This window comes from Labeo rohita, chromosome 5 (assembly GCF_022985175.1).
Source record: "Labeo rohita strain BAU-BD-2019 chromosome 5, IGBB_LRoh.1.0, whole genome shotgun sequence".
In the NCBI taxonomy this organism is placed as follows: domain Eukaryota; kingdom Metazoa; phylum Chordata; class Actinopteri; order Cypriniformes; family Cyprinidae; genus Labeo; species Labeo rohita.
The window spans coordinates 34,702,895-34,730,406 of NC_066873.1; the positions used below are offsets into that span (position 1 = coordinate 34,702,895).

Consider the following 27,512-nt stretch of genomic DNA (forward strand, 5'->3'; position numbering starts at 1 on the left):
ACGCTGAATTTTCCAAAGTATGTGAAAATTTTAAAGTTCACATCATAGAATCTTTAAAATAGTTACACACCAGTCTGTTATTGTGGCGACATTTCTACGCCCCTAAACATGATGCGGCACAAAATGAAATGTGATTGGTTGCTGCAACTGTCAATCATATGGCCTCTTGGGCGGGCCTTGGTCATTCAAAGTGGCCCGCGGCTGTCAGTCTGAAGGTCTGGCTACGTGAGACTGATCAGCTGCGATAGGGAAATAGTGAAAAGAATAACAATGTGCAGTAAATGGTGGAACTGTTTGCACTACAAACCAGTGTGTTCATAATTAAGATAATACATTAGAATAATATGAAAAGACAAACCATTTTGCAACTTCACTCACAACAGCTCACTTGATCGATTATCAGTGAATATACTGACTTTTTGGTTTGCTTCATACCCAATGCAATGTTCTCAGAAGTCGTGAAATGTCTTATGGTCTAATTTAATGATAATTTTATTCTGCTTTTGCATCTTTGTTGCATCACCATTCATTGTTATTTCATGAAAATAGATTTCATGAACAGTTTTTTTCACAGACATGCAGGTTGAGGATGAGAAAATGAATTTTTATTTTTGGGTGAACTATTATTGTTGCTTTTCACTTTTCATTCCTGTTAGCATTCTTGTTTACTTCCTCTTCATTCAGTTCCTCATCTCTACGTGCTTTCTATTGATTCTTATCTTATCAATCTCTGTTTTGGAAAAGCCACAGAAAGAGAGAGGGAGGAAAAAGGGTTGAGGGATTTTGTCATCGGGACTGCTTTAGAGAGTTACAGATGGAGCAATCTGAAAGAGAGTCAACTGAAACAGCACATTTGTTTGTTCTCAGTGCTGTGCTCCCACTTGTAACATTCAAGAATCCTGCCATACATATTGAAGTCATTAGTAGACACAGCATGAATAGGAATGAGGCAGAAACTGAAGAAAGACATTCTTTTACTGTCCTCCTCTGATAAAAAATCATCCATGTTAAAACTGACCTCAAATATCATGTTTCAAAGTGTTATGGACAACAATTTTCTAAAGCTTTTAAACAAGGGAATCAGCTTGAAACAGCTCTTACTTTTTTTTTATCTGAAAATAACTGTGGAGAGAAGGAGGGTTTGAGGACTTGAGTGCACAGTAACTCTACGATCCAGTCAGATGTTTTAGATTTAACAGCTAAACCTCAAACAAAGAGTGTTTTTATATATATATATATATATATATATATATATATATATATTAATTCCTTATTTTTATTGTGCTTATTTATAAATATTTTAATTCCTTTTATATGTAAAGCACTTTGAATTACCATTGTGTATGAAATGTGCTATATAAATAAACTTTGCCTTGCCTAGCCCTCGGAAACTAAACTTTTCACCCAGGGCATTAGCTGAATCGAAACTAATTTCTTAAGCAAAACAGTGGAACTTGTGTCCAGCTCTGAAACATTGCTGATCAGATCAGATCTTAGAACAATAAACCGCAAGCCTTCTGCCGTTCACAAGATCTGTATCTACATACACACCCATGTGTACCACATTCTGTAAACTGTCAGTGTAAAGGAAACTGCAGTACACTTATTACACTCCCCCTTGAGCAGCGCCAAGAGCACAAATATGACAGTTCATGAAAAACAACAAAAACTTGTTTAACCTACATGTTTTCAGTTACCACCCCAGATACTTGTTCCACGTGTTGTACTTGAACCAAATGTTCATTGTTTCATGATGTAGACTAGTAGTTCTAGGCCACATCATAAACCAGTAAACATATGCAGTAATGCATATGTGTGTATGTGTCAATAATTATCTGTTTAAAAACAATGCCTTTGCGAATTTATCCTGGACCTCCCATTGTTTTTTATGTGTATTTGTTCATTGCTATTGTTTAAAGTGTTTTTATAGAGTTGGACTTATTGTACCTTTTCCCTATCAAAACATTAACAGCCTACAAAGAAGATTGCTAATAAATTTCTCATTATGCCATATTATTAGCAATGTTTAATTTTGGAACTAATTGATTGTAGGCCTCATTGATCTGAGCTTATGTGTGAATATTACCCGACTTATCTATGTGTTCTGTGTATGCTCTGTAAAAGTTTATTGTACAGTTTCTCTTTCTGTTGAGATGTGGAAACATTTCTTGCATGTATTTATTCACATTTTGTGTATATTTTGGGCACTTTTATTAACTGTGATAGTGTAGAGAAGAGTCAGTTTTGGGAACAGAATAAGCAGACTCTCACTGCATTTCTTCATAAGAACCATAACTCAGCATGTTGGAACACTGTCTGGCATTCCAGTACCTTGACATTGCAATGAATTTAATAAATAGTAATGACATGTTCTCTCTGTTATGTTTTCAGAGGTTATCTCTATGCGGGTCTGGAGTTTGGAGCAGAGTGCTACTGTGGCCATAAGATCCAGGCGCCCAACGTGTCAGAGAGTGAATGTAATATGGAGTGTAAAGGGGAGAAGAGCAACCTCTGTGGAGGACCTAATCGACTGTCCATATATAGACTGGAGCTGAGCCAGGAGTCGGCCCGCAGATGTGAGCATCCTGACACACACGTACATTTACACATACATGTGTGTGTGCATTTTCAAGCATCACACTCGCTTTTATCTTGACCACTTATTATTAACCACTTCAGCTGAGATGATGAAAAAAAACCTTGTTGAACCTACAACTTTTCAGTTACCACCTCAGATACACCACAGAAACTACTAGGATACATCTTGAACCAGTGAACATGTATGCAATAATGCATATGTGTTGCGTTCTTGAGTTACTTGCTAAAGAGCTTGTCTGTGGCGTTTAGCTATGAAAAAGGATGTCATTAGGCATACAATGTCAGATCTGCACCAAAATTAGCATGTTTGATAAGAGTCCTGTTCTGAATATATGCCCGTGACCATATTCAGTTGTAGCCATAGCGCCATCTGCCGGCAACAGTAAGTGGCATGTTTTACGCTCTAATAAACTCCTCATGGAGATTTAATGACATCAACATTATATTTGGTCAGTCTAATCTAAAGGCCTTTGTGATGTTAAATTGTGAAGATCTTGAGTTTTCTTTGGAGGGCGTGTTCGTTGCGGCCTGACAAAGTTCAATGTTTCGCCGTGGAAATAAAAGGTGTTGTAACTCAGTTATACATTGTCTGATCTGCCCCAAACTTTGCACGTTCAATAAGAGTCCTGGCCTGAACCTATCTAAAGGCCAATACTCTGTTCCTATCATAACCACCTGCTGGCAACAGGAAATGACTTGTTTTACACTAACTTAAAAATGCAATATCCAATCTGCAACAAACTTGTGAGCTCAGCTACATAAAAAGGCCTGGATGTTCGCAGAGGACAACAGCGGTGGATGATTGTATGATCCTCTCTATGGTAAAGAAAAAACGTTTTACAACATCCAGCCAAGTGAAGAACACTCTCCAGGAGGTAAGCGTGTCACTGTCAAAGTGTACAATCAAAAGAAGACTTCACAAGAGCAAATACAGAGGGTTCACAACATAGTTAGACCACTTCTGGAAAAGCATTCTTTGGATGGCTGAAATTAAGATCAACCTGTACCAGAATGACAGAAAGAAAAAAGTATGGGGAAGGCTTGGAACAGCTCATGATCCAAAGGATACAACATCATCTGTGAAACAGATCAACCTGATTGAGCATGCTTTCCAGAGAGTATATGAAATAAGGAGTGTAAAGGGGAGAAAAGTTACCTTTGTGGAGGGCCTAATTAACTGTCCATATATAGACTGGAGCTGAGCCAGGAGTTGGCCTGCAGATGTGAGTATCCTGACACATACATACACTTGCACATACACACATGCATCTTTAAGCTTACACTCACTTATATCTGGACAGGCAAACAGATATGTCTCAACACTGATGGCAATCTCAAAAGCGGAAAGAAACGTGTGACTTTAATAGATAAGACCAGCTCATTTCTTAAATGAAATTAGGTTAAGCCTTTCCACTATGTTTTGTTTGTTATTATTAACTACTTCAGTTGACTAATAATGAACGAAACTTCTACAGCATTTATTAATCCTAAAGTTAATTTCAACATGGGACTCTGGGAGACCACAGTGGATCAGATGTCAGATGTGATCCGGGGCAGATAGGGCAGAAGACCATCACAGTGGAGCAAACAAAGCAGAAGACCACCAGGCTGGGGCAGACGGTGCAGAAGACCACCACAGCGAAGCAGACGGAGCAGAAGACCACCACGGCGTGGTTGACCCCCATGATAGAGCAGATGGGATTGTGGACCCCTACGGCAGAGCATGCTGATCAGGAAACCAGGGCTGAAACTAAGACCCCACAGGAACTGAAACATAAGAAACAGACAGAGTATTTTATGTTCCTAAGGACTGAGGTTTTGACAGTCTTCTTGGCCATGGCAGACAATGTTGAAAGTTCATTGATGGCTGCCTTGGTGGTTACTGGACAGGCAGATAGTTCACAACTATACTTATTGACTGAAACTGGCAGGACTGACAATTCAAAACAAAACTCAACATAGACAGACAGACAGTTCAAAATTGGATGTATTAACTGAAACTGGACTGGTAGACATTTCATAACCAAAATCAGTAACTGAAACTCAACAGGCGATTAGTTCAAATTCAAAAGCATTGACTGAAACTAGATTGGCCAACTGTTCAGTGACTGAAACTGGACAGGAAGACAATTCATACTCAGACCTATTAATAGAAACTGGACAGACAAATGGTTCAGCAGACTCATTGACTAAAACAGGACTGACATAATGTTCAAACATATTAGTTGAAATTGGACAGACAGATAATTCAGAAACAGATTAATGGGTTGACACTGGATATACTGACTCTTTGAAATGGCTAGTTTTGAGCACTTCGGTTTGGAACGACCCTTCAGTTTGGTGACCATGATTGTTTTCACACTGAAGTACCCCTCGGTGGACGATATATCCCGTTTGAAACGCACAGAGAGAGTTCATAGACGGCCTCCATGGGCATGTCGAAAACAAGACAAGAGTTCATAGACTGCCTCTGTGGCCGTAACAGGACAGGACAAGAGTTCATAAGTGGACCCCACCACCGTGACCAGAGCACCGCCTCAGGAGGTTCTGCAGCATATGCCGCTACCTCTGGGGAGTCTGAAGCAGGCACCGGCGGTAGTTTATGCAGCCTAAACACACCAGAACGCAATCCCCATATGGGAAGTGCTGAAGACATGGGGATTACTTCTGGGACAGAAGGGTTTGAGAGCGCTGGTTCCTCCACGCTGGATGCCAACCTCTGATGCTTAATAACAAGTTCTACTGACAGTACTGTGGAGAGTGGCAAGACAACCATGACAGGATGTGGCTCTGTGATGACAGGCATGATGTGACAAGACTCTGGAAGATCAGCTGAGACGTGACAAGACTCTAGGAGTTCAGATGAGATGTGACGAGGCTCTGGGAGATCAGTTGAGATGTGACGAGGCTCTGGGAGATCAGTTGAGATGTGACGAGGCTCTGGGAGATCAGTTGAGACGTGACCAGACTCTGGATGATCAGCTGTAACTGAGCTGTAAGCTGAGGAAGATCTGCTGTGACTTGACTTGACTAAGAAAAATCAGCTGTATAATGACGTGACGCATGAAGATCAGATGTGATTGACTCAGAGATGGCAGCAGTGACATGACAGGGCGTCATTGTTGTCGCCATCTTGCCAACAGGCTCCGCTTGTTGCCGCCATTAAATGAAATCCGGGGAGGCCACAATTTCACAAGCGGGTTTAATCACCAGAGTTGCGATCAGCATATTCTCATATTCTAAGGCTACATTTTCATCGAAATTTTATATAAAATTTATTTTGTGCAAACTTTATTATTATTATTATTATATAAACAGGCTACTTTTTAAAATAAATACTTATTTAAAATAAGTGTTCTTTAAGTATCCGAAAGTTTTCAGACAATAGTTATAGGTTTTTCTTTTTTCCTCAGCATTATTGCCATCTGATTATAACTGATAAGATTGTAGACAAAGGCAGTGTTAACAGACTGTATTCATGCTAATTCACAGATCTATTTTGATATATCAGATGTTTTGTCCTGCTCTGAAAACATGACTGTGTAAACATCAATAAAATTATTTGAAAATGGACGTGCATTTAACCGCAGCCGCAATCGATCTTCAGAACAACAAACTAGTGATGGGAAGTTCGGATCATTTTACCGACTCGGTCCTTTGAGTCTCGTTCAGCAAAATGAACGAATCTTTTTTCGAGTCATTTCGTTCATTTTCATTTACTGTTCAAATTTTACAAGCAAAATATACTATAATGCTATAAGAAACAAAAAATATTAATTCATTGTTTACCTCCCTAACACATCTACTGCTTACACAAAACGGGTTTGATCACACTACAAACAAAACAAAACTATAATGCTATAAGAAACAAAAAAAGATTAATTCATTGTTTACCTGGGTCTTTAGTCTATGATTAGTTCATCTTTCTGACAAGTTTTCGGGTTTGAGTCGTTCGTTCATCACGTGACATCCCTGTAATTTTAACCTATGCAGTCTGAGCCGGAAGGAGAATTGATTAGTTCATCTTTTGAGTCTTCGGGTTTGAGTCGTTTGTTCATCACGTGACATCCCCGTAATGTTAACCTATGCAGTCTGAGCCGGAAGGAGAATTGATTAGTTCATCTTATGAGTCTTCGGGTTTGAGTCGTTCGTTCATCACGTGACAGCCCCGTAAGGTGAACAAACGACTCTAAAACAGGTGAACTAATTCCAGTACAGAACCTAATAGGATGTTGCGCATGCGCGACTGAACGAATCACTCCCCGAGGCGACTCGTTCGTCCCGAGTCACATTAAAGATTCGTTCAAAATGAACGAATCGTTCAAGAACGACCCATCACTACAACAAACACAAAGTGCACACTATCAAGCAATGTGCACGTGTCTAGCGGCTTTCACACCGAATGCGGAAAGCGCTGCTCTATGAAACCCATTCAGTTCAATTGCTTGCACTGCACGAGGACGGCTTGTTTCTACTTTGACCAAAGCACACGCGCAGTGGAGTGGACCACTGGCGCGCAAGCTGTGTTTAAAGTTCAAAATAGTTAAACGTTTGCCGCTCTGGGCCAGCGCAGCTCTTTCCGCGTTCAGCGGCTATGAAAGCCGCTTCTCACAGCGCAAATTCGGTGCAATGAAGCCCACCATGTCTCTAGCACGCACACATGCCACTTGCGGAAAAAACTTGCAGAAATATTCTGAATCGATTCAGAATCATTGAAGAGAGAATCGCGATGCATCTGAGAATCGATTTTTTTTCCCCCACCCCTAGCCATTACCATAGCCATTAAACAAAGAGCCAACAGTCGCCAGAGCATTATCGATTAAACTGACTGAGTAATGAACAAATAAGCTTAGACTTTAGTGTTTGATTAATGCCCTCACAGAAAAAAAGTCCATCAAAACACAGTCCGTCTGATCAGAATAATAAGTAATGTCCAGATACTCCTGAATATAATCCTGTTATCCTCCTAATAACAGTCTTAATAACGTAATCCAGGGGGTGTGGTGAACGGGTAATGCAATAGACAGGCTATAGTTCAGAGGAGGGGCAAACAGAGTCCGAAACAGCAGGACAAAAGGAAATCCAGGACAGGCAGGTGATCAGGAAACAGGCTACCAGGCAAACCAAGATGTAACTAGACTAGGACTAAAAACTAGAACAGAGAACTGGCTCCTTAAAGTTGCTATCATTGACTGAGGGATAAGCGCAAACAATACTCAGCCATGAATAGTGTTTAGGGCCTGGTATTTAAAGTGTGTGATTGGCTGCAGGTGAGCCAGTAATCAGTGCAATGGAACATGGGAAATGTAGTCCAGGGTTACTATCTTTAAGCTGTTTTTATAATCAAAGCATGATACGCCACCATCAGGCTCTCCGGGGAGTGATTATTTAGAATGATTTCTACTCTTTTCCTTGTAGTGATTGCAGAAAAATTCTATCACTTTGTTTGTTTGTTTGTTTTTTCCTTCTAATTTGTGTTTATTTATATTTATACATTTGTTTTTATAATAAACTACTCATAGAACAAAATTCATATTAATTTCCAGATCTTTATGGCACGTCTTTCACCCATTTCCTTATGCCGCATGTTTATTGATCAAAAAATAGCACAGGCTGAAACTTGTGACATTCCACCCTGTGCATCCTGAATAAGCACTTTTCTCATGTGACAGGATGTCTGTATGCGTATGAGAGGTTATGTGATAAACCCTGCGAGGGAGTACAATAGTTGTGCAGGAACAACTTGGCCTTTGATGAAACCATTGTGTGCCCAAGAATTTTATAAATCAATTGATAAGATCATTATCTAAGCGCAAATAGTGTCCGATACAATTTAAAGTTCCCAGGTGAAAAAATGCACTTCCATAATGTCCTTTCATACACTAATGGGGGTCAATTGTACTACAAGTGTTACCTAAATTAGTTTATAGTGTCCTAAAATACCACATTTGAGTACACTAAGATGTTCTTAAGATTATCTTAAAAAGTACTAAAGAATAAATTTTTTTAGTATATTAAGTACAAAATTAGTGTGCATTTTAAGTACATTACAGAAGTGCACTTTTTCACCTGGGTTCAGTGTATTTGTTTTGTTTTTACAAGACAGTAGCTGTTTTACCTTTTAAAAATGCATACTTATTTATTTTGCTTTCTAGATGGAAGTGCTATCTTTAAGGGATGTTTCAAGAGGCCAGACAATGTGACTCTGGCGCTTCCTGCTAGTGCCATTATTAAAAACATGTCAGTGGACAAGTGTGTTGACATGTGCACAGAGAAGGTGAGTATGTGTGCGTCTGGTCTCTCTCATATTACTGTGTTTATAGTCTGTCCTATATGATCTCTTCCTTTGTGTGTAATAGGAATTCTCTCTGGCAGCCTTGGCTGGTGAAAAATGTCATTGTGGATTTCCTACTCCTCTTTTCACTCTGCACGAGCGTGAGGACGAGGAAATGTGTCTCCAGCGCTGTGCAGGAGAAGACTTCGAGAGCTGTGGAAACAATGACTTCTTTGTAGTATACCAGACCCAGGTGCAAGGTAACATTAGCTTGCTTGGACCAAAACATTGTGCTCAGGCCAATGCACAGGCAGCCCACATGCAAAATAGTTTTTTTTCTTTAGGATAAGAACAAACATGTCAGGTCACTATAGAAGCACAAAATATAGCCCTGGTTGTGCTGCATCAGCACATTCAGTCTTCTAGTTGTTTCAGATTTGTGATGAGCTCTAAGTGAGCTTTTGTGGCTGCGTGTCACTTATCTAGGTCGACCCCTCACGTTTGCTAAGTTCATACTTCCTCTATGTTTCTTCTGAGTTTGCTGTCAAGTAAAAAAATAAAAACAAAACAATGTGACTTCTTTTTTAACAGTAAGCTTTGGTTTCAATAGTGGTCAAAGGTGATGGCTTCACCAAATGTGGCACTAAATTCATAGAATATATCATGCATTTACAGGTATCTGCAGATGATTTCAGTAAATGCGTGCATGTGACACTTAAATGGCGCAACTGTCCTTTTGTGCAAGTAAACCCCTCTTCCGAAATGCACAGAAACGTGCTCAGCCACAAAACCACATAGGATCACTTAGCTGACTCTGAGGGAGGGAGGTATGCTGGTTTTTAAGTGTCATGAAACCCCAGTTTCAGCACTGGTTAGCTCTTACCACAGGTTTTAAATATGCTGCAAAAGTGGGTGCAGAGTGGTGGGGTGCACTGCAGAGGGGAGGCATAACACAACAGCATCTTTGAATTCAAAATGAGTTAAAAGCATCAAAGCTTCACTCAGATGCACACTGCAATTTGTAAGCTTTTGTAAGCTCATTGTACATTACATAAATTCACACCTCCTGTGAGAGCTCTAATGAAATGCACACATAAATGCACAGGCGTTTGCATTTGCACTCTGCGTAGAAAATATATAAGAACGCACGGTTGCAAGTTTATTGACTTTTGTAGTTTATTTTTTGCCATTTATATAAGCTATTTGATCACGTACATTAAGAATCTGTAAGGTCTAAATCAAAGATGAACTAACTTTAGTTGAAACTTTTACATTATTGATACACTATATTCCTGTTTAATACTGTCAAGCTGCTTTGACAATTTGTATTGTAAAAAGTGCTATATAAATAAAGGCGGCTTGACTATAGAAGATAATTTATGCCATGGAAACACTCTTGCAAAGCAAAAACAAACAGGACCCTTTAAAGTAAAAATGTTTTTGCGTTAAGCATTTGGAGTCTAATAATAAACTAAAAAGTAAAAAAAAAAAAAAAAAGAGTTTTGGCATTTTGACTTTTAATTTTGTTATTATCTGTGCAAAGTCATGACTAATTAGGCACAAGGACAGCAAAGATAGGTTTATTTACAGCTTTTACGCAGATAAGGATAGTAAGCAAATGTAAGCAAACGCATCATCTCATTTCCTCTTCAGTCTAAAAGTCATCTACCCTGTGGTGCAAATTCTGAATGGTCATCATGTACTGCTTCAAACCAATTTTGAAATCTAAGCAAGCCAACATTTAAAAAGACTGAATCAGATTGTTTTCAGAAGTGGTTTCTGAGATCAACTTGTCTCACTTCATCAAAATAGCAGCATATGTTCATGATGATGTGCTGTTTATCACACCTCTCAAACCTGATGGAGACATTTACCTGTCTTTTACAGAATGCAAAGATTCTATGATTTGAAGACTATTGTTTTCACATTTTTTTTGTCCATATATGGTAGCTTTGACGTATATGCTAATATACTTGTCATGCAACGTAATGGAAACTTTAAAGGTCCACTGAAGTGCTTTGAAACACAGCATTATTTCATGTGTTGATTTAATTTCAACTTAAGCAGGAAGACACGGTGGGACATATTAAGCAGCCCCGCCCCTTTATTTAAATAGCCAGTAGTTCTTTGTTTATTTCACAGCTTGTACCAGAGCTGCTGAGCTCGGTAAAGCCGGATTTGACAGTGTATGATAGCCTCATCCATGTTGCTATATCTGTAGAATTCAAATGGGTCCGATACCTTTTGTGGTCTGCTCTTACTTGCGCATATGATCCGCTCCGGGCTATCGTGTCTCTGGACCAGAGCAGACTGTGTGTGCGCAGAGCATGAAACCAGACTTCATTCGCCCCAAAGGAAAGCATATTTACACTGAATCATTTCTTTTCCCATATATAGTGCACTATGTGCCATACAAAAAATACCAGTTCTCGCCGGGGAAATAAACAAAGCAGATTTGCCTGTGAACACATTTTGTTAATACAAAATAGGCTGGTCTAAACCCTGGTGATCACTTATATCGATGTTATATAAAGGGTCTAATGATCCAAAAATCTTAAAATATAGTTTTTGTCAGTGTTTATTTAAAAACATCCAGTTATGCAGAATTTAAGATGGTAAATATTTAATTGATGAGTTGTCAATATGATATATGGCGATAGGGTGTGATTTTCCCACAATATTCAATGTATTAACATGAAACTGCAAATCTGTGTTTCGCCACCAGGAATCCATTTATTTCTTTGAATTGCAGCTATCAGTTTGCTTTTCTTTTCTGTAGCTTTTGGCAGCCTGTAAAAATATACCTCAGGTTTCTTGTCAAATCTCTTTGTACAGTCAATCGCAAAGCTCGTTCTGGTTTCAGAGGTGTTTTGTGTGTTCGTTCACAGCGATCGCACTGAAACCAATGCTGCCACTCAGGCCTTTTGCCACTCAGTGGGCAGAGCCGCACTCAGTTTAGCTGACGGTGACATCACGTGCATACCCTCTATTGGCAGAAGTTAGAGATGTTAGTTTTGAATGCTTATATCTTCTAAATGCGAATTTTGGCATTGTTTTGGAGCACACCGGCCTGTAGATAACCTTAAGGCTAACATATTCATACTTAAAGCCAGTAAACTTAAATTAAAGTTTAAGTTCTAAGGGTTTGTAACGAGTAAAAATGTTGTGGCTCCTTTAAGAGCAGAGTTCCGTTCGGTGAACAGTCTGCAGCCACAGATGCCACGAGTACTGCATGTGTGCGGGTGCGATGGTTTTATTTTTAATTTCTGTTGCTCATCTAAGTTGTCTTCTTTTAATAAGTAACACTGTTGCCAGGAGAATAAAGCTCAAGATGTGGAATGCGACCTGTGTGCGGTTTGGCTCATTTCTGCTGCAGCTTGAGTTAGGCGAGCTATCCTTTAGCCTTGACTCAGAGCGTTACAGGTTTTTTTTCAATTTAGTATCTTATGTTTGGTCTGATACGTGTTCTCCTTTATCTCTACAGATAATCGTTGTATGGACCGGCGCTTTTTACCCACTCGTTCCAAGCACCTGATGGCGCTAGCTAGTTTCCCAGGTGCAGGAAATACATGGGCCCGTCACCTTATTGAGCTGGCTACGGGTTACTACACTGGGAGCTACTACTTTGATGGCTCACTGTACAACAAAGGTTAACTTAACTTTTGGTTCTCCCTAAGGCCATCTTTTTGTCTCTTGCTTGCTGATGGCCTTCCTCTCTCTTTGATCTTTCAGGTTTCAAAGGGGAGAGAGATCACTGGCGCAGTGGTAGAACCATATGTATTAAGACCCATGAGAGTGGCAGGAAGGAGATCGAGGCCTTTGATGCCAGCATCCTCATGATCCGGAACCCTTATAAAGCCCTCATGGCTGAGTTTAACCGAAAGTATGGCGGCCATATTGGATTTGCCTCTCAAGCTCATTGGAGGGGGAAAGGTGAGAGATGAAGGCTTGTTCTAAAGCGTAATAATTGCTCACTCAGTGCATAATACAAAGAGTAGTTCTTGCATAAAGCCATTAAAAATGTGGATGTTGATGCTCTCTGTTAAAGGAATTGTTTGCCCAAAAAATGAAAGTTTGCTGGAAATGTACTTCAACATGTGGATGCGTTTGTTTCTTGCTGAGAACAGATTTGGAGAAACGTAGCATTGCATCATTTGCTCCTTTGCAGTGAATGGGTGCTGTCAGAATGAGAATCTAAACTGGTAATAAGAGCATTACAATAATCTACATGACTCCAATCCATCAATTAACATCTTGTGAAGTGAAAAAGCTGTGTGTTTGTTAGAAACAGATCTATCATTTGAACATCTATCATCAAAGCATTTTAGCTTCAAATCATCGCTTCTGGTCAAAATACCCATCAGTAATCTATGATAATGCATAATAATTATAATAAGTATATTATAAGAAGTCATAATAATAGGAGCTTTCACACCACGTAATTCTAGGAACTAGCCAACAGGGTGGTTGCTAGAGAACCCGTTTCTCCCTCGTTTTCCTGGTTGCATTTGCACCCGCTGCAGGAAATCTGAAGTAGCCGGTAGTCTTTATGCATGGCATTTGGAAACGTCAACAACTGGTGAATGGAGGACGCCGTGATTGGAGCTGTTTTTGTTGTGTGTCCTGGGTTTTGTGATAATGGAGATGGAATGTAATTGCACAATTTATGATAAAAAAACATGAAAATCTAACTACACCTAGTACAACTTGCAGTGTTACATATAATTAAGGCCAAGAAAAGAACACAATGCTGCAGACAGTGTTAATTTTGACAGCAAATTTTGATTTAGCCTTATGTCTTAGCCTTATGACTAAAACGCCATTTGGGTCAAATTTTTTGAAATTGAGATTTACACATCATCTGAAAGTTGATAAATAAGCTTTTCATTGATGTATGGTTTGTTAGGATAGGATAATATTTGGCCGAGATACAACTATTTGAAAATCTGAGGGTGCAAAACAATCTAAATATTGGGAAAATCGCCTTTAAAGTTGTCCAAATGAGGTTCTTAGCAATGCATATTACTAATCAAAAATTACATTTTCATATATTTATGGAAGGAAGTTTACAAAATATCTAAATGGAACATAATACTTAACATCCTAATGATTTTTGGCATAAAAAAATTGATAATTTTGACCCATACAATGTATTTTTGCCTATTGCTACAAATATACCTGTGCTACTCAAGAAGAGTTTTAGTCATATTTTAGTCATCTGAATTGTTTTACGTTTAGTGTAGTTTGACTAAATATCAAAATTTAACAAAATAAACAAAATTAACACTGGCTGCAGCCTGCAGGCAACTGGTTTTAATGGTTTTACATGGCTTTTTTAAAATGCTGTGTAGCCATGTGTCATGTGTTTCATTGTTTGGCCAATCAACGTACACTTATGTCACCGGTAGTACCTAGTGCTGTTTTAGACCTTTCTCTGAAGTAAAAGCTAATTTAGTTCCTCCAAACTTAGTCCTAGACCCAAATAGTTCCTGTGGTGTGAACAAGCCAAAAAGTGGTTACTTCCACCAGTATTTCATGGAACTATAAAAAGGTTCTTTGTGTGTGAAAGCCCCTGATGTAAAATAATATTCCTATTTTTTAAATATTTTAAACTGTTTTAGCTTGTAAAAGGTGCTTGATCTGTGCATATTTCTCTCTTTATTGAGATGAGATGACTCTTTTACTGGAGAAAGCAGTATGCATAAAGGCCTCGTATTTTAGCTGGAAATAATGCTTTGAAGTTAAAAATGTCTTTCTAATGTATTTATTACAGACACTCAGCTCTTCACTTTTCAATCACGTAGATTACTTGTGGACTATTGTGATGTTTTTATCAGCCGTTTGAACTCTCATTCTTATGGCACCCATTCAGTGCAGAGGATCTGTTGGTGAGCAAGTCTTAAACATTAAACATCTTGAACTTTTAAACATCTTGAATGGCCTGAGGGGTAAGTACATTTTTAGCATATTTTCATTTTTGTGTGAACTGTTCCTTTATCTTTCTTTTCAGCTGCTGGCATATTAAAAAATGGTCTTTTTGTATCAAAGTCATGTCATTTTTTGCCTTCAGGTCAGTTTGGTAGGCTAACAGCTCAGTTTGTATAATTAAGCTACATGTTTAAAAGCACTTCTGTTTTGTTCTTGTTGTTGTGTGTCATTAGTCTGCTTTACTGCGGTCGAGAGTGTGTGCTTATCAGGCATAAAAAGCCATGACTGTCTTGAACGTGGTTTTATTTTCCCTTTTGACGTATTTTTTGAGAAACCTCTTAAAGACTTATATATTATGTAATGCTTATGTTATAGATACATGAATCTGTTATTGGGCACCAAATACAGGTTTCTGGTGTTTACATTTTGAATAGTTATGACTATAACCATTAAACCAAAACACACTGCAGTTGCATTTTATTTAAAGTGTTGTTGCATTTGAAAAAAGTTTGTGAACTATGTTAGTAGTTAGTTCATAGATTGTGCAAAGTCGTCTTTACCCCAATGAAATCCCTTTTTAAGCAATGTTTCTCTTGTTCTGCTTCTTCACAGTATTTCTTTCCCACAGAGAAGCAGATGCTTGTGACATTTTGGTGTCTTGGTTTTTAAAATGAGCATCTTTCTGTTTTTGTTTCATTTTTTAACAGTTTTATGAAGTTGCCTGTGTGTGTGTTTTTAACACATTAACATTAACATTTAACACTCCATGTTGCTCAGTTATTGTTTTACTTGTTGCTGTGTCAACAAGCTTATTCATTTTTTCTGATGCGTCACAATAACCAAAACGCAGAAGCATCTAAAAAAAAAATCAGCATTTTTGCTTCTTCCTTTTGTATTCCATTCTTTTTACATCCTCTATCATCATGATTATGATGATTTCATTTAGTTTGTGAAAAAAGACATCAGCTTTTCATTAGCAGTTGCATTGTTTTCTTTCTCTCTGCTGATGAGAATCAGCAGAGTGTTATATTCTGTTATTTGAATAAGAACAAGTTCCTCAATTCAGAGTATGATTGACTTATAAATATACTTATGCAGCTCCACTACTGTGGCCTTCACAAAAGCATCGTGTTATGTTTGGCAGTGTGCAGGGGTGTCACGTGTCTGCAGATATGTGTCAAGGTTTCTAATGCACTAAGTCTTAGGCGCCATGTTTCTGCAAGATGTTACTGTTAAAGACGACGTTCAACTCTTTCATTCTCTCTCAATCAGAGTGGCCAGAGTTTGTGAAGAACTACGCTCCATGGTGGGCATCCCACACACTAGACTGGCTGAAATATGGAAAGAAAGTTCAAGTGGTGCACTTTGAGGATTTAAAACGGGACCTTTTCTCTGAGCTAAAAGGCATGGTCATCTTTCTGGGCCTGGAAGTCTCAGAGGACCGCCTGCTGTGTGTAGAAGGTCAGAAAGATGGGAACTTCAAACGCTCTGGCCTGAGGAAGCTGGAATATGACCCTTATACGCCAGAGATGCGTGCCACCATCGACGGGCTTATTAAGACTGTGGACACGGCACTCAGAAAGAGAAACCTGTCTGGTGTACCTGAAGAGTACAGGCCCAGATGATACTTATCTCTTCACTCATGGTTTTTTTTTTTTTTGTCAAAACACATTGTTTTTTTCTCAGCTATTCCCTATTTTCCCCTAGAATATGAAATTTGTTCTCATCCTTCTCCTTGTTCAGTTTTAAGAATGGGATGTATTGCACAAATGAACTGCTGAAAAACTGTTTGCCCTTTCATTAATAAGCTACACTACTTAATAAGACATGGGCTTGTGCAACAATTTGGCTTTAAGGTTAATCATCATGGATCCATCTTCCTTAGGCCAATATAAGTGTGTGGTAACTACAATTTTAGTTCACTACGGGAAATGACTGTTCTCACTTTTTATGAAAGGACTGCCATCTGGAACAGCTGTTTAGATAAACATATGGCATCTGTTTTTCATTAAAATTTGGCTTTTTCCTACTGGACTACACTATCATCCCTTCACTTCTGTCTCACTTGGAATATATGGACAGCTATTTCATTTCCTGTTACCACAGTTATCTGGAAATTCCCTTCAGATGTTTTAATGCTTCTAAAAACTGATTAGTGAAATAGTCATATGGACAACAAAAAATACTCCAGCTGTTCCAAGTGTATTAGAAAAATGCATGGGAAAACATGTATGATACAGTGATTTGAAGGCAAATTGCAGGCCTTATTGAGATACTGATTTAAATGAAAGCAACCAAGTTCTGTTTTGTGTTAAGAACACTTCTGCATTGCGAGTGTTTCATCAAGTTAAATGATTTAACTTTTTTTCTCACTGAGGTTTTAAGATGTATTTGCAGTGGGTGATCAAAAAAATTCATCTTGTGTTCACAGAGTAAAAAAAATGGGGGCTTCTTGTAAATTGCTTAAAACGACATTAACCCTTACTCTTTTCTCAATCACAATTAATTTAATCCGTTAAAGGGATAGTGTAGTTTCTCCCAAAATGAAAATTCATTCAGTTATTTACGTTTTTGACACAGAGAAATAGAGTTATGTATCAGTGCTTGAAATCACTTGAAGATGAGTAAATGAGGACACGCTCTTAAAAGTAAAGGTGCTTCACAATGCCATAGAGGAACCTTTTTTGTCTAAATGGTTCCATAAAGAAACTTTAACATCTGACGAGCCTTTCTGTTTCACAAAAGGTTCTTTGTGGCAAAAGAAGGTTCTTTAAAGAGCCTTTGACTGAATGATTCTTTGTGGAACCAAAACCACCTTTATTTTTAAGAGTGCAGAATGACATTTTTGGATGAACGATCCCTTTATGCCCCCCCCCCCCCAAAAAAAAAGAAAAACTCCTTTACCAATTTATGTCCCAGGTTAGACTATGAGAGTAGTTGCACTGCATACTGTGTGAGTTACATTCAATATCTTTTCTTCAAAATCAAATAATTCCTCCCAGAATATCATTAGATGTCAGGTATTGGATGCAATTATTAATTTGTTCCATGTAGAAATGTTCAGAATTGTTATTTCTGTTTTTAGTGTTTTAATTGCAGATTTTTTTTTTTTTTTTTTTTTTTATTGAAAACAGCAAATCAGCTTTATAATATATGAAATAATCTTGAAGGGGTGAAAGCAAGTGTGAAGCAATGTGCAAAAAATATAAAAAGAACCCAGCGGGTAAATTTCTGCTTGCCAGCTAGAGACAAATAACATTAACATATATGTAAATACACATATATATTTTTGTAATGCTCACAAGGAGAATGACTTTAAAAGACAAAGCATCACCTATATTTTTGAAAAGCTTTTAAATTTGAGCATTACATGCTTTTCATTTCAAAAAGGAACAAAACTGAAGTGTCTTTCTGAATGTATTTTGTATAGAGTGAATGTAAGGGATTTCTACCAAATAATTATGGAAATTAGAGAGTAATTGCTAGCAATGCAAAGGTAAATTAAATGATTGCAACAAGATTTTTATTATTATTGTAAGCTGAGAAAACTGTGGGAATATGAAGAAAAGTTTTGCACTTGTTTGGATGATGCGTCGGATGTCCTGATCAATAAATTGTAAAGCCCCAAATTCTTAGAGGCCCAACATTATTTATGTGTGACATATATTCATTACATACTGTATATTTATTTTTTTAGTTTGGGGTGGGTCTACCAATTGGGTCTAGCCAATGGCAGATGGGTGAAATGTCTGGGAAACCAAACAAACAAAAAAAACCTTTGAATCTCTCTTTACGGCTCTGTTAAATGCTAGTTGTTATGCAACTTCCTAGAGACAGTTAATAGGTTTTAAGACCATTTCAGGAAATAGCACAAACAAACAGGTTTCCAGGCTGCAATGTTTTTCGCCAGCAACATACTTTCTGAAACACTGCATCAAGTCATAGATATTAAAAACCATAAACCAAGTTTTATTAATCCTTCATCAACTTCTTTGTTGTTTTGTGCTGTTTTTGCAGGAAATGTGTAATACAAGCAGCATTTGAGTGGCCATTACTTAAAGCTAAATGAAGTGTCTTTGTTGATAAGATTACTGCTGATAAGATCATATCGACTAAGACTAAAGGCATACAACATGTGTGGTATTTATTTTGAAACAGTAGTCCGTCTGTTTTACTCAGCGGTTATAAAATAAACCGCTGCCACAGTACATTAAATGGTCAAAGGTGAAGCGCTGCAGACTGCAACTAAATGACTGAGCAGTCTCAAGTAAACCAAAATGACATATAAACAACACATGGATGCCAAGGCAACTTGGTTTTAAACTACTGGCTTAGATTTTTATCTTTTGTCACATTGCAACTATCTGAGTTGCAGTCTGCAGCCGTACATCAGACTAATTTGGTGTTATAGGAAGTGTTTTTTAAATGACAATTTTAGCGTTATAAATCTATGAATGCGCAATAAAGCATAAATTACTAAATACATGCAAATGTATTTTTTATAATGCTTATAAGCAGGAAGTATTGATGTTTACTATATCAAAAACAAATAATGCTGAAGCATTTTCTGAATGTATTTTATATGGATTTCATTTATAGACATACATATTAAATAACTAAGAAAATTACCAGCACTTAAAGAAACAGAATGGTTAGAACAAGATTTTTATTATATATTTCTACATGCATGAAAACAAATAGATCTTGCTAAAATGATGTTTAATACATAAAATACATTCAACCCTCCCCCCATATATTTTTATGTTTATGTGTTAGTAACATAATGGTAATACTATATGTGTTAATCAGTAAGATTCAAACAGAAAACATTAAATAGCTGTCATAGAATTCTGCAAAATCTTAAAAAAGGCATTTTAATATATATTGTCTTGTAAAGTAGCTTTTGTTGAACCTCTATTTACATTAATTTATTAATGACTTTTCAGCTGTCTTTTTTCTTTCCTTCTTGTTTTGTTTTTAACTAGTAAAATATAATTGTAAATTTCAGAACTCAAACATAAAACAGACAAAACGATTGCACTCCTTGTTAATGCTTTGTCATTTCTATAATACAGAATTCTACAATCACACTTGGAAGAGAAATATCTTTAGTCTGTGACTCGTGTTAAAATTTCAAACAGTAGTGGAAAGTCTGATATCCACAGAATTGGTAATTGAAGTTGCCCTGAAAGCACTTCTGGTCTCCTCATCAATGGCACTCTCAATCTTTGAAAGAAAGGAATAGCATTTCTTCTTTAAGTCCTTGGCCATGAAAGCATAAAGGAACGGATTTAGAAAGCTGTTTGCGCAGGCAAGAGAAGCAGATACTTTTTGGGCTGTGTGAAAGACAGGGTCGTGCTCGTGTTTGTGCAACTCTAAAACAGAAACTATTTGAAATGGCAACCAACAGATGAAAAAAGTTGCGATCAGTAATGTCATGATCTTGTAGGGCTTGGTGGATTTGGACATTTGGTTTGCTCTAAGTTTGCGGATCAAGATGGAGTAACAGGTGAAAATGGTCAGGAATGGAATCAAAAACCCAAAAGTAAAGCGGGTGAACACGACAGTTTTGTGGTGACCTTCAAAGTTGTTATAGCATATGACTGTTGTTGCATTTTTAGTCTCTCTGAATTTGGCTGATGGAATACTAAGCAAAGAAGACACAAGCCAAGCTAACACAACAACTAAAGACGCCTTCTGTACAGTGCGCTGATTCTGGGCCCAGACGGGAAACTTGACGGTGATGCAGCGATCCACACTAATGATGACCAGGATGAAAATGCTGCTGTACATATTGAGGGTCATAACAAAAGCAGTGAACTTGCACATGAAGAGCCCAAAGTTCCAGCTGTTCTTAACTATGTGGTCCATGGTGAAAGGGAGAGTAGTGCAGAAAATGAAGTCAGACAATGCCAGACTCAGATACCAGGTGGTGTTCACTGACTTCTTCATCTTAAATCCAGTAATCCAGATCACCGCACCATTTCCAGTGAGGCCAAGAAGGAATATGATCACATTAAAGATGACTGTGATTACACACGCTGCTTCCCTGCAGTGCTGAGGATGTAATTCCACATGAGAAGGCTCTTCTTTTGTTTGATTGCTTAGGACTTCTAAAATATCACCATAATTATATGAATCCGTGTATTCCATTATAACTGAACAGGAAGCAGAGTTCTGTAACAAAAATAAGCAATTTATCCAAATATATTTAAAGTGAAGTCATTTAGCATATTTCTGAAAATGCTTAAAGTGGCTAAGACAAAACTATTACCATACACTTAATGCAAAACATTTCAGATTCAACTGCCTTTCCTAGAATTTGCATCAGGTTACTTTGAGACATTAAGGAAAACAAAAAGATAAAATAGATAACATTTGTTTTCAGCATTGCAAGTTACAATATTAAACATAATGTAGATGATGTATTTACATAATGTAAATAACTGTAGAGATGATAGTAGACTTCAGGAGGAACCCCCCTGCACTCTCTCCACTTGTAAAAATGTCATAAAAATGTGCAATAACGTTTTATTTATTAGTTACCTCCCCATTCTAGCACATCCCTGCATCTCTACCTCTTTCTATTCTATTCTATTCTATTCTATTCTATTCTATTCTATTCTATAGCGCATCTGTACATACCACTTATTTATTTCCCAATTTATTTTTCTAATTTATATTTACATATGTGTATTTTATTCTCATCTTATTTTTCTAAAGTTAGTCTGTTTACATTTACGTATGTGTATTTTATTCTCATATTATTTTTATTGCCTTTTATTGTCTGTATGTTGTTGCTGTCTCTGTGTACTGGAAGCTAATGACACTAAAACAAATTCCTTGTATGCGCAAGCATACTTGGCAATAAAGCTATTCTGATTCTGATAAAAGTTTCAATTTGATGCAAACTGATATGTACCAGAGTTAACCAATAGCTAATTTTCATCTGCAGCAGGTCACTTTAAAAAACATCCTCTCAGTAGTAAAATAACAAAACTAATTCTGCATGATACGTATAATATATCATTTCCAATCAGTCCTTTTCTGACAGGCAGAACTGTCAAAAAAGGCCAATAAAAAGCACAACGCTAGCAGAATTCTCCCATGGCTTCCCTTGTTTTTGCATGTAAACTGCTTGCACTTTTCTAATAATCCTTTTGACCTTAAATTTCCTTTGATAGGTTACATGCATGCCTGTTTGTATGAAGGAAATTGCCTAATTTGTTACTTTTTTAACATTTCACCATTAAAACTGAACCACAGAACACAAGTGGCATGGTATTCACATTTGAATTGTAAGTACAACTTTAGGTAGAACGTATGACTGCTCAGTATGTTTGTTGAGTGAGTAGGGTGTAGTATTTCTCATTTTGTATTATATCTGATATCTACCACAATAAAAGTGGTTGCAATCCTAAATTTGTAAAATACCTGATTCTACTGTAACATAGAATTGTTAATCGCATGCATCTTAATTGCTGCTCTCTGTCTTTAAAATTGAAACAAGTGTTCACTGTATGATCAAATACATATATCATCTTTGATGCATTGGTTCTCATAATATCTAAAGATAACTTACCTTACAAAGTAAGCCTCACAGTGCTGTTTGCAGTACTTCAAAAATGAACTTGTGCTGCTGGGTTGTTTGCTGATAAGCGAAAACTGTGCTATTGGCCAAACATTTTAGCACCTAGTTCCTCTGTAAGATGAAAAACAAATTTCTGAGAACTGAGACTGTCGACAGCCACACTAACAAGTACCCTATTCAAGTTGCTCTGCGTATCTGTATCTGATAGTTAGCAATGTGCTGGTTTGAGGTTTTAAAACTGAGAATATAGCGCCATCGCAGTGAGTGGGCCAACATGCATCAAACTGCCTTTACCATTGTGGTTGGATGCTGAAGTGGTTTATATTTTAAAGCTAATAGCATGATAACTGCAGTCAAACCAAAACTGTTTATTAGTCACGGAGAAGAAATATGCAGATCTGTACAAGTGGTTATGAAAATTACAGAATGCTAGCTTGCAACAGGAAGCCATTTGCATAAAAATGGTTTGATTTACTTACTATAAATAACTTTGCAAAAGGTATTTAAATTAATTGCAAACCCCCAAATGAAGGCTTTAACAAGTAAAAAATTCTGGCAGACAAGTAAATAACTGAATATATATTCAAAGAAAGTCAAAATACAGTTTTAATTCCATATCACTGATCATAAACATGACTTCAGAGGTCAGAACGGAACAGGTTTTCCACATTCACCTCATTTTTGGTCTGTGTACATATAAAATGTTTTTATTCAGATGTTTTGGTTATTGCATCACCTTTTTCGCATCTATGTTTTCGATGCAGTGGTGAAAGTCAGGTTAAATGTAGTTTCAAATGTGTAATTTTGCTGCACTCTAGCAGTTTAGAATGCAACAGTGCATCTAGTAAAATACAATCAAGGTGGCATTTTAAGCTTAAATTGCTCAGAGATGTCAAAGTTGTGACCATAATGTGGGATAATAAAAAAAAGTGTCCATGGACCACAAAATTTAAGTAGTACAGGTATTATTTGTAGCAATAGCCAAAAATACATTGCATGGGTCAAAATGATCAATTTTTCTTTTATGCCAAAAATCATTAGGATATTAAGTAAAGATCATGTTCCATGAAGATATTTTGTAAATTTCCTACCTTAAGCATATCAAAATGGAATTTTTGACTAGTAATATGTATTGCTAAGAACTGCATCCTCAGATTCCAGATTTTAAAATAGCCGTATCCCAGCCAAATGTTGTCTTATCCTGATGGACATAATGCAACATTTACTTTTCGGATTCTACTTTTTGGCCATTTGTAGCAAAGTTTGGGGCCTTCTGGCTCAGTTCACTAAAAAATGTAGGTTTTCATCCAGTTGCTATTAAATTTTACAAACAATTTCAAAGAAAATTCAAGTAACACTGAATTAAACATGAATCATACTTTCTTATAAAACATTAACTAATAATCTTTTTTTTTCTATTTAAAACTTTTAAGTTTTTTTTTTCCTTAGTATGGAATGTACAGTCAGGAGGCACACTTACATGTGTTATTTTAGTTCAGTTTACTTTACAATTAATCATACTAGATAAATGCATTAAACTGACAGCCCTGCTGAAAAAAAACAAAGCAAAAAGTACTTCCAGTTTATTGTTTAGATATGAGTGGATGTCCTAGCATCCACTGAGCTGGAGCGAGACAGGTAGCGACTGATCGTTCGGCCTTCTTCTCCAATAGCATTCTCAATCTTTGATAAGATGGAGCTTCTGAATTTCTTCCTGAAGTCATTGCCCATGAAAACGTACAAAACGGGGTTTAGGAAGCTGTTAGCGGCAGCGATAGTGGTGCCAATTTTTAGTCCATTAATAATGACCTCAACGTGGAAGGTTTGGTTTACTTCGATTAGCACAAACGTGTGGTACGGCAGCCAGCATAGGAAGAAGGTCAGAATGAGAGCCGTCATGATCTTAAACGGTTTGTTGGACTTTGCCATCTGAGTGGCTCTGAGTCTGAGGATGATGACGGTGTAACAAACAATAATGAGGATGAATGGGATCACAAATCCGAAAACAAAACGGCTCATGGCAATGACTTCATGGCCGTACTGGCTAGACGTGTAGTTGTTGATGCATCGGCTTGTGCCTAGGTGACTCTGGACATCGCGGTATACGATAGACGGGATACTCAAAGCTGCAGAGACGATCCATGCGAGTACGATTAACACAGACGCTTTTCCGATAGTGCGGTGATTCTGCGCCCAAACAGGAAACATGACGGCGACGCAGCGATCCACGCTAATGATGACGAGGAGGAAGATGCTGCTGAACATGTTGAGGAACATGACGAAGGATGTGAACTTGCACATGAAGAGGCCAAAGATCCATTCTGATGTGACGCTGTAGGTGATGTTAAAAGGCAAGCATGCGCAGAATATGAAGTCAGATACGGCCAGACTCAGATACCAAGTAGTATTGACTGACTTCTTCATGCCAAACCCTGCGATCCAGATGACTACACCATTTCCTCCAAGGCCCAGCAAACAGATGATCACGTTGATAACCAGCAGCAACATACAAACAACTTGTGTGAAACATGTGGTGGTGTGGACGTTGAAAGAAACTTCTTCAGAAGTTGAATTACCGGAGGAGGTGACGTTGTCATAATAATAGTATTCATAATCAAATCTAAAATCTGCTGAATCCATTTTAATTTATGTTGAGTTCCTGTAAGCAGACAACAAAACAAATGTCTTAATTAAATATTTCTTAAGTACAAGTATAAATCTCAGCAGTAGCACATTCACTGGTCCTAGATTATTATTGCTCAGTTCTGTTTTAAAACTAACGTTCTAAGTTTTTGAAATTAAAATACAAGTTAGCTACATTAGATTTGGTTCTCTTAATAATAATGATAATAATAATAATAACACTTAAAGGAAAACACTGACGTTTTCATAAATCATAAATAAGATATTCTCTCACCTCAGTCTAATAACAATCTCTCCAGCATTACTGCACCAGCACCCATTTGGCATCTGACAGCTGTGTCACTTTTGCATTTATAATGGACCCGTGTCCTGTCCCTCTCTTGAGCAATAATTGTGCATGACAGCACATGCTATACTTCCACAAAATACTTCCACAACTGTTTTTGTTTTCCTCATCAACAAGATCCCCTGCTTTCACTTCTTGATTTTTTTCTTGAGTTTTTGAGTTTTGGGAAAATAAATTGAAGAAACAAACTCAAAGCTTTGGCCGTCTACATGATGTAATTCAGTGCTGTCATCTAATGCTGAGACCGGGTAAGACTGCATGTAGAAAGTCCCTAAATAGTCAGTGCTATAGTAAATGTAGCGACTATATTCCTCCTATAGAGTACATTTTTATGCCTCCATTGTTTTAATACAACGAGATTTCTTTTATCTCAATAAAATAATTTAGTGATGATTTTAAATCATTCCTCACTTGGAAATGTTCAAGTTGTTTCTCTTTTTTTCCCCAAACCATGTCTGTTTTCTTGTGAATACTGTTTTAATATGTAATTTTTAATAGGGTTTTGTGTATTCAATATTACTTCGAAAATACAACATAAACTTTTATAAAAACCTAACTATTCCACTTCCTCCATTTCTCAGTGGTGACATCACCCTTCAGGAAGTAACATTATTATACATTATTATACTGAGAAGTGTGAAGTTAAAATAATCTGTGATGTTGTGTGATTTTGAATGATTTGTCTCATTCATTCAAACATATAAAATTATTATTGAATTACAGAAACGGTATTACAGTATCACATTTTCAAAAAATAACAGTGATGACACTGTCATGTCAGCTAACTTTATTTTCTCACTGAGCAGTGGCTAACTTAAGCTCTTTATTTCCGTCCTGTTAGGTCATCCTGTACCTATTTATTTTTAAGTTTCTGAGCTTGACCAGAAATATTTCTGGCCATTCTTTATAGAAATCCTTCCATAAATTATGCCACAGCCATACTAATTAACATTCATTATTCAATTTTTAAAAGATATTTAGTTCAACCTGTTGCTCTAAACACAGTAAAGCAGGTCACCTCACAAAAACTTTCCCCTATGACGATAAACTACAGGTCCGTGGAGCCACGTTAGACTCAAATTTAGAAAATCTTTTTACCAGATGGTTTTTAGAATATAATACAACATAAAAATATAAATAGTTTGACATACCTTATCAGCCTTTATGCACCATTCAATGCAGATTCAACTTCATACAAACATATAGTCACAGGAGGACATTACGAGTGTGTCATCACTTCACTGTGAACCTAGTTAACAGGAAATTTTTGCTTACCACAGAACAGTCAAACCAATCAGCATGCATTTACACCACCTCATCCATACACACTTATTTACGTCTTAGTCCCAAAAAAACAAAACAAACACAAAAAAAAGGTTACATTTAAACCTTTCAAAGATGCATGGATTATGTCACATCCACATCAAATACTACCCTAAACTAACCCTAAGCACATGTTTATGGTGTACCTGAGTTTGGATAATCATTACCATCTAAGATTCTGTGAATAAAACTACTGTATAATTTTTCAGAATGATTCAGACTCTTGACTCTTTGATCTTTTTTAACAATTCAATGCAATAATTACCCCCAAAATGGTTAAGAAACTCGCTGTCACAGCAGTGGTTAGTTCTCACCACAGTTTTTAAATGTTGCAAGTGAGTGTGGTGTGCTGTGGAGTGCAGGGGGGAAAAGGGGGGCAGACAACACAACAGTGCTTTCTGATCCTTTATTCAGATTTTATGGAAAGGAAAAAAGGAAAAGGACGTGATGTGTGGCCAAGTATGGTCAACCATACTTGGAATTTGCACTCTGCATTTCACCCATCCAGGTTCACACACACAGCAGTGAAAAGCGAGACACACACACAGTTGTGTTTCCATGTTTTATGGGGACATTCCATAGGCGTAATGGTTTTTATACTGCACAAACTGTATTTTCTATAGCCCTAGAAAAAAAAAAAACTCAAAAAAACTCATTCTTCATGATTTATAAGCCTGTTTCCTCATGGGGACCTCACTGGTATTACTATCCTTGTGGGGACATTTGGTCCCCATAATGTGATAAATACCAGGTACACGCACACAGGAGGAGGAGCAGTTGCCCAAGGAGCAGTTGGGGGTTCAATGCCT

General features: G+C 37.3%; 3 protein-coding genes across 9 annotated transcripts in view; 1 reads left to right on the forward strand and 2 right to left on the reverse strand.

Moving 5' to 3' along the window:
- Positions 1-18,429, forward strand: part of wscd2 (WSC domain containing 2) — a 65,696-nt gene extending 47,267 nt beyond the window's left edge. For all 7 annotated transcript variants that reach the window (XM_051109812.1, XM_051109811.1, XM_051109816.1 and 4 more), the window contains 6 exons: positions 2,392-2,576; positions 8,754-8,875; positions 8,958-9,132; positions 12,357-12,521; positions 12,605-12,805; positions 16,073-18,429. In XM_051109812.1, coding sequence (XP_050965769.1) covers positions 2,392-2,576; positions 8,754-8,875; positions 8,958-9,132; positions 12,357-12,521; positions 12,605-12,805; positions 16,073-16,425 — 1,201 coding nt within the window. In that variant the 3' untranslated portion in view covers positions 16,426-18,429. The remainder of the gene's footprint in view (positions 1-2,391; positions 2,577-8,753; positions 8,876-8,957; positions 9,133-12,356; positions 12,522-12,604; positions 12,806-16,072) is intronic.
- A 1,017-nt stretch (positions 18,430-19,446) lies between these two features.
- On the reverse strand, positions 19,447-22,837 carry LOC127165779 (chemerin-like receptor 1). The gene is made up of 2 exons (XM_051110677.1): positions 22,383-22,837; positions 19,447-20,977 (listed from the first exon to the last, which is right to left on the reverse strand). Exon 2 carries the CDS (start codon positions 20,951-20,953, stop codon positions 19,934-19,936), a length of 1,020 nt encoding a protein of 339 aa, XP_050966634.1. The 5' UTR covers positions 20,954-20,977; positions 22,383-22,837; the 3' UTR covers positions 19,447-19,933.
- Positions 22,838-22,973: 136 nt separating this feature from the next.
- On the reverse strand, positions 22,974-25,439 carry cmklr1 (chemokine-like receptor 1). The gene is made up of 2 exons (XM_051110676.1): positions 25,309-25,439; positions 22,974-25,050 (listed from the first exon to the last, which is right to left on the reverse strand). Exon 2 carries the CDS (start codon positions 25,029-25,031, stop codon positions 23,982-23,984), a length of 1,050 nt encoding a protein of 349 aa, XP_050966633.1. The 5' UTR covers positions 25,032-25,050; positions 25,309-25,439; the 3' UTR covers positions 22,974-23,981.
- Between the last annotated feature and the right edge of the window lie 2,073 nt (positions 25,440-27,512).

What these genes read in the sequence shown, in the direction of transcription:
- LOC127165779 (XM_051110677.1), bottom strand. Translation starts at nt 20,953, where the DNA reads ATGGAATACACGGATTCATATAATTATGGTGATATTTTAGAAGTCCTA.
- cmklr1 (XM_051110676.1), bottom strand. Translation starts at nt 25,031, where the DNA reads ATGGATTCAGCAGATTTTAGATTTGATTATGAATACTATTATTATGAC.